Source organism: Neofelis nebulosa, chromosome 5 (assembly GCF_028018385.1).
Source record: "Neofelis nebulosa isolate mNeoNeb1 chromosome 5, mNeoNeb1.pri, whole genome shotgun sequence".
Lineage (NCBI taxonomy): Eukaryota > Metazoa > Chordata > Mammalia > Carnivora > Felidae > Neofelis > Neofelis nebulosa.
This window is the reverse complement of record NC_080786.1, coordinates 111,725,636-111,741,458: the sequence shown is the minus strand read 5'-3', so window position 1 is coordinate 111,741,458 and position 15,823 is coordinate 111,725,636. Positions and strand designations below refer to the sequence as shown.

The 15,823-nt window shown below is 38.0% G+C and overlaps 2 protein-coding genes across 4 annotated transcripts in view; one reads left to right on the top strand and one right to left on the bottom strand.

Moving 5' to 3' along the window:
• Nucleotides 1-15,823, top strand: part of CMSS1 (cms1 ribosomal small subunit homolog) — a 383,233-nt gene that overhangs the window by 117,376 nt on the left and 250,034 nt on the right. The window lies entirely within an intron of this gene.
• FILIP1L (filamin A interacting protein 1 like) overlaps nucleotides 1-15,823 on the bottom strand; it is a 304,022-nt gene that overhangs the window by 111,471 nt on the left and 176,728 nt on the right. Inside the window, exons 2-3 of the mRNA XM_058731621.1 lie at nucleotides 5,271-5,523; nucleotides 4,370-4,543 (exon numbers count right to left, since the gene is read on the bottom strand). Of these exons, the coding sequence (XP_058587604.1) occupies nucleotides 4,370-4,543; nucleotides 5,271-5,513 (417 nt within the window). The 5' untranslated portion in view covers nucleotides 5,514-5,523. The remainder of the gene's footprint in view (nucleotides 1-4,369; nucleotides 4,544-5,270; nucleotides 5,524-15,823) is intronic.

The following is a 15,823-nucleotide window of genomic DNA, read 5'->3' as shown; positions in this document are numbered from 1 at the left end:
TGAAGGAAAGCATGAACAAAACAGGAAGGCAGCCTACTGAATGGGAGAAACTATTTACAAATGATATTTGATAAGGGGTGAATATTCAAAATATACAGCTCAACACCCCCCCCCAAAAGTCAATCACATTGAAAAATAAGCAGAAGACCTGAATAGACATTTTTCCAAAGAAGCCATTGAAATGGCCCAGAGACACATGAAATGATGCTCAACATCACTAATCAACTGGGAAATGCAAATCAAAACCACAATGAGCGATCACATTACACCTGTCAGAATGGCTAAAATCAAAAAGACAAGAATAACAACTGTTGAGGAGGATGTAAAGAAAAAGGAACTCTCGTACACTGCTGGTGAGAATGTAAATTGGTACAGACACTGTGGAATACAGCATGGATCCTTCTCAAGAAATTATAAATTGAAATACCATGTGATCCAATATTTCCATTACTGGGAAAACTAATTCGGGAGAATATATGCACCCCTATGTTTATTGCAGTATTGTTTACTATTCTTTGTAGCAAAGATATGGAAGCAGCCTAAGTGCCTATTGAGAGATAAATGGATAAAGAAGGTGTTGTATATATAATACACAATGGAATATTATGCAGCCATAAAAAGTGCTGAGATTTTCATCCTTTACAACAATATAGATGGACCTGGAGGGTATTATGCTAAGGAGAATAAGTCAGACTGAGAAAGACAAATACTTTATGATTTCACTCATATGTGAAATCTAAAAAACAAAGCAAATGAATAACAAAAAGCAGAATCAAACCTATAAAAACAGAATAAACTGATGGTTGCCAGAGGAAAGCGTGGTAGGGGGATAGGCAAAATGGGTGAAGAGGGATGGGTGATACAGGCTTCCAGTTATGGAATGGATAAGGGATGGGAATAAAAGGCACAACATAGGAAATACAGTCAATGATATGGCAATAGTGTTGTATGGTGGCAAATGGTAGCTACACTTGTGGTGAGCATAGTATAACGTAAGGAGATTTTGAATCACTCTGTTGTGCAACAGAAACTATTGTAACATTGTATGCCAACTATACTTAAATTTAAAAATATATATTTTAAAGACCTTTGGCTTTTTACCATTTTTACTTAAGCCTCCATCATGCTTCTTTTCATGTCAGGTAGTTTTGGAAGGACTGGATGTTTTGGGGGTCTTACTAACAGGAAATTCATTTGGTTTCACAGTCACTTTTATGTATAGTCAAGCTGTTGCTAGACATCTTGGCATAGGAAAGGCTTCCAGAAATTTATTGGCCACTGTGCCGCCTCACCCAGCCATTGTCAAATAAAGATGAAAGGCCAAAGATTATATCCCAAAATGAATATGTCCTTTGGTTCCCAGCACTGGAAGTTTATGGATTGAAAGAAGAAAGTTTCAAAATATCTGGAGCCAAAAGCTAGTCAGTCAATGAAAATTTCCCCTTCAGTTCCTGGCTTCAGAATTTCTACTTCTAAGTCAGCTTTTTACTTTAATGTGAGCCCATCCATGTGTTGAAGAGTATGTTAGTTAATTTAACATTTTTCTGTACTTTTTAGTAATCTAATTTCAAAGGATATGTAGTCCACAATGTTACTGAAATGGAATTTCTTTATGTTCTACATGACTAATTCATACTTTTCCTCTGGATCTTGGGTTGCCTGATTCTTCTATCTTAATTTGATCTTCCATTATACTCTCTGATAGTGCTTTGTGGTTTTCACCATAGAAATCAATATTATATATAGTTGTATACTTATTTTCTGTCACTCTCTTAGACATTAAATATGCCAAAGACAAGAAGCACAACTATTTTTATACGTCAGCTCTTCAGTAAAATTTTTTTAAGTTTATTTATTTATTTTGAGAGAGTGAGAGAGGACACATGAGTGGAGGTGGGGCAAAGAGAGGGAGAGACAGAATCCCAAGCAGGCTCCATGCTTTCAGCGCATGGAGCTGAAACATGAGGCTCAAAATCATGAACTGTGAGATCGTGACCTGAGCCAATATGAAGAGTCAAACGCTTAACTGACTGAGCCATCCAGGAGCCCAACTCTTCAGTAAATATTAAATAAAAGAATAAAATGAAATTTAAAAGCTAAATTATACAGTTGCTTAAAACAAGTAGTTTAAGAACTGTCCTAAGGTGTTGCTAACAAGATATGCAGATTATTTTATTACAGTACCCTGATAAATCCAAAATATAATTTTCTTGATATCTTTTTTGGAAGAACTAAGAATATGTTAGGCAATTAACTTCAATATCTTTTTTTTAAGGGAACTTCTAATATAGAACCCTAGTTTGGAAAGGAATAGGAGGTAAAAAGTGTTAGAGACTCTGAGTTCTTATGTCTTCTCTTTCTCTTGACAGCCCAGCTACCCTGTCACTCCATTCCTGTTCTTCTAGCTCACATGCCTCTACCAGTCTTTCATCTTAAGTCATTGTTCCTACCATGTGACGTAACTGAGAGCAGTGAGTTCTTCTAAGCAATTTTGCCTTAAGAATAGATGAATCCCCTTTAGTTTGGTTAAGATTGTTACATTTTTCAAAAAGAGTGTTGTGAAGAAAATAAAAGGTCATGGGATGTTAACACCCCAGGATGGGAAAAAGCGAAAGAAGAATAATTATTCAGCATGCAGATCCTTATTCTGCAATAATTCAGGTACAGCCATGGATGGTCTTAGTGAGAAAGCTGCCTAGGGAATCCTACTTAACATTCCCCCGTATTGTTTATTCTCTGGATACTTCCCCTTGCCTCATTATGTCTCGATAGAAAAAGAGAGCAGACAGCTGAACTGTTGGGTAACTAGACTTATGTGGGCTTCAAGGGATGATGGATAGACTGATAACTGAGGAGGGAGAAACCTATAAGGCAGCAGTAGAAGACAAGAGAAGAAAAGTGGGCAAATCATGGAAGTGAGAATGTGAGAAGTGTGTATACATAGGGGAGTATGTATGTGTATGTGTTGTGGGAGTAATCAAATACAGTTGGATTTGTAAAGGGCTAAATTATAGATAACTTTCAGGGACAAGCATTTGTAGAGAGGTTATTTCCAACTTTGCATGTGTTTAATAGAATTATTTTGAAACTAAAGCTTTTCCTAGTCATTTCAGTGTAAGTTTGGAATCATTCCATTCATTTCACACTGAAGTATTGAGGGGTTGTCCCATTTTTGGAGTTTTTTAAGTATATTTTCAGCGATCATCAGTTTGCATTTGCGCTTATATGGGTTGGGGAATTTGTGCCCAATGCTGTTTCACAGTCACTATGTTGGGAGCCAGGATACGGTTTTAACACTCTTGACTTGAATGAAGCTTCAGCTCCTCTTTCTTAAATTTGGGTTAAAGTGCAAGTCAACAGACTTTGGGTGGTCTCACCTTCACCCCTCAGAGAAGCAAATCCACATGACCAAACTCCTTCACAATTTGGCAAGACAGTAGTCTTCTCTCATGAGACACCCAAGACAAGAATAGCAAGGACATTAGAGGTCAGTCCTGAGGTAGGTTGCCAGAGCTTATGTGGGGGAAATTTGTCCAAAACTTGCTTTCACTCTCTCCAGCCTTAACTCATGCTCCTAGTTGTTTCCCTTTTATAAAAATGAAAAATTATGAAATTTTCCATTGAGGTCTCGGAGGAAAATAGAAGAATAAAATAAGGATGCCAAAGAGTTTTAGAAATGTCAGCAAGGAAAAGAGCAAGCAGTACCACATCTTCATGTAGTGGTGGCCATGTTGGGACTTTTCCTCTCTGCCATTGTCATTGCTGGGCACTCTTGATAGGGGAAGATCTTTGCTGTTATTAAACTTTTGAAGGAAAAAGAGGATAGCACTCATCTAAAATACATGCTTTCTAAAACTCCATTTCTTGGACAGTTCTTCAGATCATTTCCATTCATGCTCAGAATTTCTATGACATAATACCTCAGTGTTTTCAAAGAAATTAACCTCTGTGCTTGAGCTTTATCTGTTTTTTATTATAGCCTGTATAGCCTTCAAGTCCCCACAAGTGCCATCCCGTGTGTGTGTGTGTGTGTGTGTGTGTGTGTGTGTGTGTGTGTGTGTGTCTGGGTGTTTGTGTCTCTATGTGAGTGTGTGTGTGAGAGAGAGAGAGAAATTCTCTTGCATTTGTCAGCTTTCAGTCTCATGTCAGGGAACAAACCTACTGGAAACATCCTGTATGATTTATTCTCCTTTTCTTTCCTGTAGAACATGTAGTATTTATCTAGTTGGGAAGATTTTAAATGTGTTAGAACACAAAACTGTAAATAATCAAAAAAGAATTATATGTCATGCTCACCTGCCAGGCCTAGTGCTTGGCTGGCTAGTGAACTTTTCCACCTTCCAGGTGCACACCCCGATGTGATACATACCTCATTCATTGGTTTTTCATAGATGTCCTCCTGCCAAGGGGCAGATTTTGCTTGAAAAGCATCTCGCTGGAGAGCCTCTAACACCTTTTTTGGAGTGACAAACCCATACTGAGCTTCCAGCAAAGCCAAGTCCATTTTTTCAGCCTTTAAAATGCCTATGACTTCATCTCGAGCCTGTAGGAACAAAAGGCATTTCAGAAAGCTTGCTTTATCTACCAGCAGTCTCTGAAAGTGATCTCTTGTGAGAATTGAGTGCTTTTTTCTTCTATTTCAAATATAAACAAATCATATTTGTTTATATTGCCTTTTACAAAAGGTAGCAAAACTATGTCCCTTCATCCTTCTTATAATCTAATTATACGTTAATAATATTTGAAAAGTGATCACTGTGCAACATGGGGGAGACTCAACATTTTTTACTGTTTGACAAGCAGATAACGTGATACTCTTTCTATGGGCTAACATGTAACATTTTCAAGGGTAAGAAATAAGATTCTCCTATATGTATAGTAGCTGTTTTTAATTTTTTATGCAGGTTAATAATGCTAGGGCAAGTCTAGGAGCCAGTTCACATGGGGTATAAAAGTGCCTTTTGTTATTTAAAGCAATCCAGAAGTTGTCTGGTATTATTCATACATGCCTGTGCACTGAAGCTCATGAGCAGCACGGACAAAGGATGTGATCTTTCACGTGTTGCTTGCCAATTGCATGTCATAATGAGAGCCCTTTTATGTAGGATTAATTGCCCTTCCAGCTGGCAGAAGAGAATTATGTGTATGTGTACTTTCTTTCATGTACATACAGGTATGAACCACAGATCATCTATTTCCGTGGCAGCATACACACCAAATTCACAAGCAGCCTTCTCCTTGAATGTAGGGATAATTGTAAGCCAGCTGACCTGTAGTTCTCCTTCCAGAATGCTCAGAAGAAATAATAGATCATCTCTTGAGAGGTCCTCTCCTTGGTGACCGATACCACCGTGTGACTTAGGACAGGGAAGAATTGCCTCCGACTCACTGGTGGGGTCTTTGTCTTGCTGCCTCTGCTTCATGTCCTCAGGCCCTTGGAAACCATGGCCTTTACTATGTCTTGGAAACTGCTTTGGGGCTGAGCCCTCTGTGTCACTGCTTCTGGAACGCATTCTTTAAAGCCTGAAAAGAAGGAAAACAATTTGTAACTCCTAATGGAAGTGGAGTTTTAATAAGGGCACCTATTACTGCTTTAACAGGTCTGCACTCTTGCTCTATTTACCTCAGCCAAAGACTTGATCTTTCTGAAGTCTACAGCAGAGAATGGCATTAGCAGATTCATAAATCACAGTTTTATTTACACTTCTGTTTTTAAAATCAACATTTTAAAAAGGTGTTCTGCTTTGATTAAGGCCACTTATGTCCATGGGTAAACAGACTATATTTGAACTTCATCCACCAAGTATTTCATCTCCAGGATCCAGGTCATGCCTCTAACCACAGCCCAAGTGTTTACTGGAGTTAAGATGTACTTAACGCAATTGTAAAATAGTAAATTTGCTAATTGTTCTAAGTTTCTGCAGATTCACATTATAGTATTTCCTTTGGAAGCTTTAAAAATTTTTGAAATTTCTTAATCTTTGGTGCTTTAAGATAGAAGCATCAGAATTACTGCTAGAAAATACTTTGGGTTACATTGTTTTGACAAGGAAGTCCAATATTAAAGGAATGAAGCCTTGGTCTCTGGCTGTATCCCTGACATTCTGCTAAAATCCCAGATCTATCCTTGGATACATCAAGGATTTATTGTTAGGACACTTATCTCCAAAACAAGAGACAATGCTGCCTATAGTAGTTGGCCACTATGGAAAACATAAAATAAATGCATATTTGAGGGACACATTAGCTCACATCTGATTATGTTATTATCCAAATTATAATAGCAAGAAAAATTGTTCCAGCTTTGAGGTTTTTAATGAAAAGACAGTTTGCATTTTTTCAGTTTTAGAAAAAATGCTACAGTGAATATTACATTTTTTTTCCTGTGTACATTTCTCCTTTAGGGTATAGGAGTGGGATTTTGGGGGTGCACAGTGTATGTTCTGTCTACATTTATTCCAATTTATCAATTTTTAAATTAATTTTTTTTCCTTATAATTTGCATTAGACACCAAAACTTGATCAGTGACAGTAGAAAAGAGTGTGAAGACCGTGGACTCTGGGACCACACTGCCTGAGTTCAAATCCCTACTCCATTATTTGTTGGCTGTAAAACTTTGGGGAAGTTACTTAATACCTCTGTGCCTCACTTTTATCGTCTGTAGAATGACAATGATAGAATGTTTGTAACCTAAAGTTGCTGTGAGGGTTACATGTCCGCACACATCAGATGTTTGCAACATGCCTGGTAGAAAATTGGCACTCTAAATAAACATTAGCTTTTATTATTAATATTATTATTAACTTTATTTTTATTTCCCCAAATTGTACAGTGAGTCTATATGCCTTTATAGTTAGGAAAAAATTTCAAGAAGAAAAGCAAGTATATTTGATTATCTCTGTCATCTAATGAGGTGTGAGATATGAATACAGAAGGGGGAAGAAAAGATTACAAGAATAGCTTTGTGTCTTTGCTGGGTACTCTGTTTAAGAAATAATTCTCGGGGATGGGGGGCGCCTGGGTGGCTCAGTCAGTTAAGCGTCTGACTTTGGCTCAGGTCATGATCTCACAGCTTGTGGGTTCGAGCCCTACATCAGGCTCTGTGCTGACAGCTCAGAGCCTGGAGCCTGCTTCCGATTCTGTGTCTCCCTCGCTCTCTGCCCCTCCCCCACTTGCACTCTGTCTCTCTTTCTCTTTCAAAAATAAACAAATATTAAAAAAAAACATTAAAAATTTAGGGGAGCCTGGGTGGCTTAGTCAGTTGGGTGCCTGACTTCAGCTCAGGTCATTATCTCGAGGTCTGTGAGTTGGAGCCCCACGCCGGGCTCTATGCTGACAGCTCAAAACCTGGAGCCTGCTTCGGATTCTGTGTCTCCCTCTCTCTCTGCCCCTTCCCCTCTTGCACTCTGTTTCTTTCTCTGTCTCAAAAATAAAATAAACATTAAAAATTAAAAGAAAAGAAAAATAATTCTCACCAGCCTCAATTTGCTGGCACCACTTGAGAGACCTGAGTGTCAGAATAGTTTAGAAACCTTGAGGACTTCAGAGCCAGCCAGCTAGGCCTTGTTCATCCCTCATCCATCCTTCAACAAGCATTTACTGAAAGTGTGTCATGCGCTTTGTTGGTTATTTATGGTGTGGCTTTCTTGCTTCCCTTAATACAAATGATACACTTTTACTTAAAAGTTTATAGAAATAGTTCCTAAAACCAGGATCATGAGAAGTGCACTGAACAAGAAGTTAAATGAAAAGAATTATTTCATGAGGCACCCAGATGGCTCAGTTGGTTAAGCATCTGATTCTTGATGTTGGCTCGGGTCATGATCTCACCACTTGTGGGTTTGAACCCCGTGTTGGGCTCTAGCACTGGCAGCACAGAGCCTGCTTGACATTCTCTTTTTCTCCATCTCTCTCTGCCCTTTCCCCACTCACACTCTCCCTCTCTCTCTCAAAATAAATAAACATTTTTTTTAAAAAGAAAAGAATTTATTCACAAATCACCTGTGGGACTTAGTTAAAACATTGACCCTCTGTAAGCCCAGTGTCCTTATTTGTGAAGTGAGGGAGATGGGGAGGTGATCTCTATGACCCCTTTCCCCTATAGTATATAACGATTCTTGCCAGTGTGCCTTTCTTCTAGCATAGGCTATCAGTAGTATATTTAGAAGAGACAGATTTGTGGATCTGTGTCTTACAGAAATCCACAGAAATCTAAATGCTACAGGGGATGATAATTTCCAAAAGAAAGAGATTACAGTTAGAAGACAGTCCTTAAGGAAATAATCCCAGTAAGAATTTTCAGCTGAGAATTTGTTTTTTAAGCCTCCCCATAACAATCAAGCTATAAAAGCAGAACTTGAAGGTGTTTATTGTCTTACGTGTTTATTATTTATATAATAAATATACATATTTATATGTTTATATATATATTATATATGTTATATATATATGTATTATATATATTATATTGTTAATATATAATATATATTATATTGTTAATATATATAATATATATATTGTGTTATATATATTATATATATTATATATGTAATATATATAATATGTATACATATTATACATATATATACATATTATTGTATGTTTTGTCAGCAGTAGGCCAACGTCCGCTGATAACTAGTGAAACACTTTGCTTTGAAGTTGCAGTTTGAAACATTCACTTTCAAATTTTTACGAGTCACATAATGTGTTTTCTCTACAAGTTATCATTCTCACTTCCCTCTATCACACATTCACTCTATTAGACATTGGAAATTGAAAGATGGTGGTGGTGGTAATGATGATAGCTAATACTTATTGAACACTTACTACATGCCAGGTATTCTTCTAAGCATTTTACATAACTCATTCAGTTCTTGCAGCAACTCTATGGAGTAGGTAAGATTCTTCTCTCCATTTATGGTAAAGAAATGGAGGCACAGCTAACTTACTGAAGGTTGCACAGCTAGTACCTGGCAGAACTGCGATTTGAATCCAGGCAACCTGGCTGCAGAACCTGTACTCATAAAATTCATGCCATAATGCCATTATGCTGTACTGCCAAAGGCAAACAGTTACAGATACTTTGTGGAATGAATATAGACACCCTATCTGAAACATACTTATAGCCTTGCTAAGTAATTACAGTACAGATGAACAATCATCTGGGGTAGTAGTTACCACAGATTCTTCCCTAGATAGCCAAGAAAGAATTCATTTATTTGAGAAAAGCAAAGCATAGAGAAGTATATTTTTGTGTAGGGATGGAAGGTTGAGGTTCTGTGGGAGATATGACTGTGGAAAACCCCATTATATGTATGTGTTTATAAATAATGTATATACATTAGCATAGTATGTGCTATGTACCTTATGAAAACTGGTATATAATGTACCTTTTGAAAACATTCAAAAATAAAAATGAAAAGTATCAGTTAAAAATTATATATCTAATTATTTTCTCCTACCCCATTGAGTTGTCTTAAACATCCCAGGAGAACCCTTGCTCTGACCTATAGGAATAATGGAAGGTTCTTAACATAGACTAGATCTATTTAAAACAAATAAATATTGTACTGGCTTCAACAGCACATGCACTAAAAAATTGATAAAATAGATAATTAAGTGCCACTTTATTTATAGATTTACTCACACATGAAGGACAGGACCATCCATGTCTTCTATCCAATATTATTAATCTCCATTGGCATCTCCCATGGGGTATCTGACCTGGTGCTTCATACATAATGGGTATTCCACAAGGTGACTGGTTTGCTTCTTCCACTTTGTGGCCTACCCCAAAACTTAGCGGCTAAACAACAATAGTTCAAAATTCTGTGGGTCATTCTGTGGCTTAAGTCATCTTGCAGCTCAACTGGGCTTGGATGGTCTAAGATGACCTTATTCACATATCTGTCTGTCAGCCAGTTGGGCTAGTAGACCTCAGCTGGATCATCTTATCTCTACTCCTGCTCTACTGGGCTCTCAAGCTCTGGTAGGCTAGACCAGATTTCTCCACATGGTGGTCTCAGGGCAGCATTCCAAAAGTATGAGAGCTGAAACTTTAAGGTCTCGTTTTTATTGGTGAGACAGCATCACAAAGGCCAGCCCCAATTTAAGAAGTGGAGTAGTAGATTTCACCTCTTGATGGTTGCAGCTGTAAGGTTACATTGCAGAGGAATGGGAAAAGTAAACTACAGCCATGTTTTAAAAACTGTAGGTCTACAACACTTACAGATCCAGATTTTTGAGAAAATTGAATAAATGTCTAGTTTTAAAGAAGTAAAATCTATTTAGTTCTTTTAGTTTCTCAGAAGCTAAGGTTTTGTGGAGGTTTTGGGTTTTTTTCTTTGTTTGTTTGTTTTTTAATTATTTTTATGATGCGTTCCTGTGCTTTCTCTTACCCAGATATTTGTATGTGGAACAATAGCTTATTGATAAGCATCAACTTGTATTCTGCTGCTAATCAGTAAGGATTTCTCCAGATTTTATCCAAGGTATGCCTTCCAGAATTCCAAGATTATAGAAGTTTCTATAATCTCATTTTATGCTTAGCATAAGCTTAAGCAATGCTTAGCAGAGTAGTTTGCTAACCATTGCTCATGAGTACCCTTTGAGTTTAAGGCAAGCCAAGCTGTTGCAGAAAACTTGATTAAAAGTTTGTACACATCCCAGCTTCCCTTGCCTCACTTTTAAGGTGAGTTAAGTGAAATCTGCCAGGAGACCACAAATCCTTTGGCAGTGATGACATTTATAAGTGATAAACATGAAATGACCTGAAATATATTGACACTTTGTTTATTCTTTTTAAAGTGATTAGGGTTTTTCAAAAACTGCTAATCCTCTTTGGGGGCCGGAGCTGGTAGCATCAGTGTTCTTGATGGCACACACATTGCATTTGTGAACAGACCCATCATGAGCAGACTTCTGGTCTACTGAGGTGTTGTATGTCTCCGCATGTTTACAGTGGTGGAGTTTCCTTGCCCTTCTGCCAACAACCACAAAATGATCAGTAATGAGAAGTAATTAAGTATCAAGAGGAAGAAAACAAAGACATGAATTTCATGATACTTCATGCTTTGTATTATCAGTGACTTCATTGTTTCTCTTGGCAAAATTTTAATGCATCTGTGCTTGGCCCAGGGGTGTGTACTGAGGAAAAGAAAAATTTTGTAATAGCAACAGTGGTTTGGGATTTTCAGGTTAAAAAACAAAAAAACAAAAAAACGAATGGAAAGTTGCTTTTGTTTATACCAAATAATGATGCCTTACTCTTTTCATAAAGTGCTGGCAGTGACCTAATGCCTGATGGTTTTGCAAGGAGAAATCCTGCTTAGTTGCCAGTTTAACACAGCCCAATGCATTGTTATCTGTGATTATCATAGCTGTAGAATGGCAGCCCTCAGGAGTGTAAGAGAGTGATAGACTGGGATTCAGGAAACCTGGCTTCCAATCTCAGCTCTATTTTAAATAACCAGATTCTGGGTTGTCACTTATAAAGTGAAGACATTGGGCTAGGTTGGCCCTAAGAGGTCATTCAGGATGCAACAAGGACCAGGGATTCTTTTCCTTGACTTCTATCCTGTTCCTCACCCCCTAACAGATCCCCTGACAGCAGAATTTGGGCCTGAGACTAGATGATCTCTGAGGTCCTGGGGCTTCCCACTTTAGAATTATGTGATTCTCTGTTGCCTTGTATCTATGGATACAAATACAGTTCATTTGGCCCTGAGAAGCAGATTCTGTTTTGTTTTCCTGTGTGGTGACCTCGGTCAGTTTTTCTTGGGTTTAAGCTGGTTGAAATCATGGTGGGTCTTGGTAAAGATGTGTCCTTGCAGGAGAAGGACAAGTAAAGAATTTGCAGCTATTTACTTAATTTAAAGAAATGGATAAATATAAATAGTGACCGATTCAATCTACCACCTCCCTTCAACACACACAAACTTCTAGTCAACTCCTTACCATACTATATAAGTTACATTTTCTTAATCATTCCTTATTAATTTTATATATCAAAAGTTGCATACTGTACATAATTGGGTGCTGTTTGGATAGTTTAGTCTCCATGTACCTGTTTATTTTCTTGTCTGAATGTTGGAGAAGAGGATATTTAACTTGTATAAAGGAACCTGGAAAAGCCTCAATAAAAGAAATTGTTTTTGGTCTTGGTCACTTACTATATTGAATTAGCTGAGCAAAACTCCGATTTAGGGAAGAAAATATTAGTAATAGTTGTAGCTTACATTTATTCCATACTTAACAAATATAGGCCTGTTCTAAATGCTTTCCTTTGATCAACTCATTTAATCTTCACAAAACTGTTATTCATCCCCATTTTGCAGAGAAGGAAACTGAGGCTTGTAGCTGTTTAGTAACTTGCTGAAGGTCATACTACTTGCAAGTAGTACATCCCAACTTGGGCAGCCTGGATCCAAAGTGTCCAGCACATTACTATGCTATATCTACTTAGGATCTTATAAGAAAGCATACATAGTAAAGGAAAAATCCTACTTCAACATTAAGTTATTCACAAACATTTATGAAGTCCTGCTATCCAGGTATTGTGCTAGGTGATTTGTTCTAGCTTATTTTTAGGCTTGGGTGTGGCATAGGCATAGCATAATAAAAGGATTATGAGATTGTGCAGTTAGACAGATCTGGGTTTAAATCAGAGCTCCAGTATGTTAGCTCTGTGGCCGTGGACCACACATAGTTACTAAATCTCCCTGAGCCTTCAAATGTAAAATGAAAGTAATGGTACCTGGTAATAGATTTATTGTTCATGCTTTGTGAGCAAAGGCCCCCTGTTTATGTCTGTATCCCCAGTGCCCAACAGATTTGGGCATCAGCAAGGATTCACTGATTGATCAAATCATGAAATCCTCAGCAGAGCTGGTTGGCTCTGAGTAGGAACTACTTCACTGTAAAGATGATTCATCTGGCTAGAAATTTAGAAGAATGGTATCAGGTGTACCTCATTTTATTGCATTTCATTTATTATGCTTTGCAGATACTGCGCTCTTTACAAATTCAAGGTTGTGGCAGATCTGTCAAGAAAGTCTGTCAGCACCATTTTTCCAACAGCGTTCCTCACTTTATGTCTCTTGGTCACATTTTGGTAATTCTTGCAATATTTCAGGACTTTTCGTTATTATTATATTGTTATGGTGATCTGTAGTCAGTGCTGTTACTCTTGTAATTATTTTGGGTAGCACTAACTGGACCCATTTAAGACAACAAACTTCATCAGTAAATGTTTTGTGTGCCTTAACTGCTCCACTGACCAACCATTTGTCTGTATCTCTCCCTGTCCTCAGGCCTCCCTATTCCCAGAGGCACAATATTAAAACTAATCCAGTCAGTAACCCTACAGTGGCCTCTGAGTGTTCAAGTGAGAGGAAGAGTTGCACATATCTCAGTAAAAATGATTAAGCTTAGTGAGGAAGGCATGTCAAAAGCTGAAAGGCTGAAAGCTAGACCCCTATACCAAACAGCCAAGTTGTGAAAGCAAAAGAAAAGTTCGTGAAGGAAATTTAATGTGTCATATTGAACACAAGAATGGTAAGAAAGCAAAACAGCCTTATTGCTGATATGGAGAAAGTTTTAGTGGTCTAGATAGATGGTCACATCAGCCACACCCTTCCCTTATGCCAAAGCAGTATCCAGAGAAAGGCCCTAACTTGTTGCATTTGTATAAAGACTGAGAGAGGTGAGGAAGCTGCAGAAGAAAAATTGGAAGCTAGCAGAGGTTGGTTCATAAGATTTAAGGAAAGAAGGCATCTCTGTATGGTAAAAGTGCAAGGTGCAACAGCAAGTGCTGATGTAGAAGCTGCAGCAAGTTCTCCAGAGGATCTAGCCAAGATCGCTAATGAAGGTGAATACACTAAACAACAGATTTGCAGTGGAGATGAAACAGCCTTCTATTGGCAGAAGATGCCATCTAGGGCTTTCATAGGTGGGGAGGAGAAGTCGGTGCCTGATTCTAAAGCTTTAGAGGGCAACCTGACTCTCCTGTTAGGGCTAATGCAGCTGGTGACTTTAAGTTGAAGTCAGGGCTCATTTACCATTCCAGAAATTCCTGGGGCCCTTAAGAATTATGCTACAAATGCAACAAGAAAGCCTGGATGACAGCACATCTGTTGACAACATGGTTTACTGAATACTTTAAGCCCACTGTTGAGACCTACTGCTTATAAAAAAAGATTCCTTTCAAAATATAACTTCTCATTGACAATGTACCTGGTCATCCAAGAGCTCTGATGGAGATATGTAATGAGATGATCATTGCTTTCATGCTTGCTAACACGGCATCCATTCTGCAGCCCATGGATCAAAGAGTAATTTTGACTTTCAAATCTTATTAAGATACAGATTTTATAAGGCTTTAGCTGCCATATTTAGTGATTCCACTGATGAATATGGGCAAAGTACATTGAAACCTTCTGAAAAGGTTTCTAGACACCATTAAGAACATTCATCATTGGGGCACCTGAGTGGCTCAGTCAGTTAAGCGTCGACTTTTGCTCAGCTCATGATCTCATGGTTCATGGTTTTGAGCCCTGCGTCAGGCTCTGTGCTGACAGCTCAGAGCCTGGAGCCTGCTTCAGATTTTGTGTCTCCCTCTGTCTCTGCCTCTCTTTCTCTCCCTCTCTCTCTCTCTCTCTCTTTTCAGAAATAAAACATTTAAAAAATTTTAAAAAAGAACATTCATGATTGATGAGAAGAGGTCGTCAACATTAACAAGAGTTTGGAAGAAGTTGATTACAACCCTCATGGATGACTTTGAGAGGTTTGAGACTTTAGTAGTGAAAGTAACTGCAGATGTGGTAGAAATAAGCAAGAGAAGTAGAATTAGAAGTGGAGCCTGAAGATGTGACTGAATTGCTGCAACCTCATGATAAAACTTTAACTGCAGACAAGTTGCTTCTTATAGATAATCAGAGAAAGTGGTTTCTAGAGATAAAACCTTCCCCTGGTGAAGATGATGTGAAGATTGTTGAAATGACAACAAAGGATTTAGAATATTTCATAAACTTAGTTGATAAAGCAGTGGCTGGGTTTGAGAGGCTTGACTCCAATTTTGAAAGAAATTTTACTGTAAATGCTGTCAAACAGCATCACTTGCTACAGAGAATTCCTTTGTGAAAGGAAGAGTCCATCAATGTGATAACATTGTTGTCTTATTTTAAGAAATTGCCACAACCATCCTAGACTTCGGCAACCACCACACTGATCAGTCATCAGTCATCAACATCAAGGCAAGACCTCCTACCAGCAAAAAGATGACAATTTGTTTAAAGCTGACAGATATGGTTAGTCTTTTTTTACCAATAAAGTATTTTTTAATTAAGGTATGTATGTTACTTTTTTAGACATAATGCTGTTGCACAGTTAATAGACTATATGCAATATAGGGGCACTTGGGTGGCTCAGTCACTTAAGTGTCCAACTCTTGATTTCAGCTTGGGTCATGATCTCATGGTTCATGGGATTGAGCCCTGAATCAGGCTCTGCGCCGACAACCCCGAAGCCTGCTTGGGATTCTCTCTGTCTCTACCCCTCCCCACCTTGTGCACATGCACACACACTCTCTCGAAAAAAAAAAAAAAAATAGACCACAGTATAGTATAATCCTAACTTTATATATACTGGGAAACCAAAAAATTTATTTTACTCACTTTATTGCAATATTCACTTCATTGGGGTAGTCTGGAACTGAACCTGCAATATATCTGAAGTATGCCTGTACTGAGAAACTACTAATAGAAGTAGCTGGTATGTATAAACCTCTTACCATAGGCAAAGTGCTGTTTTAAGTGTTTTATATTA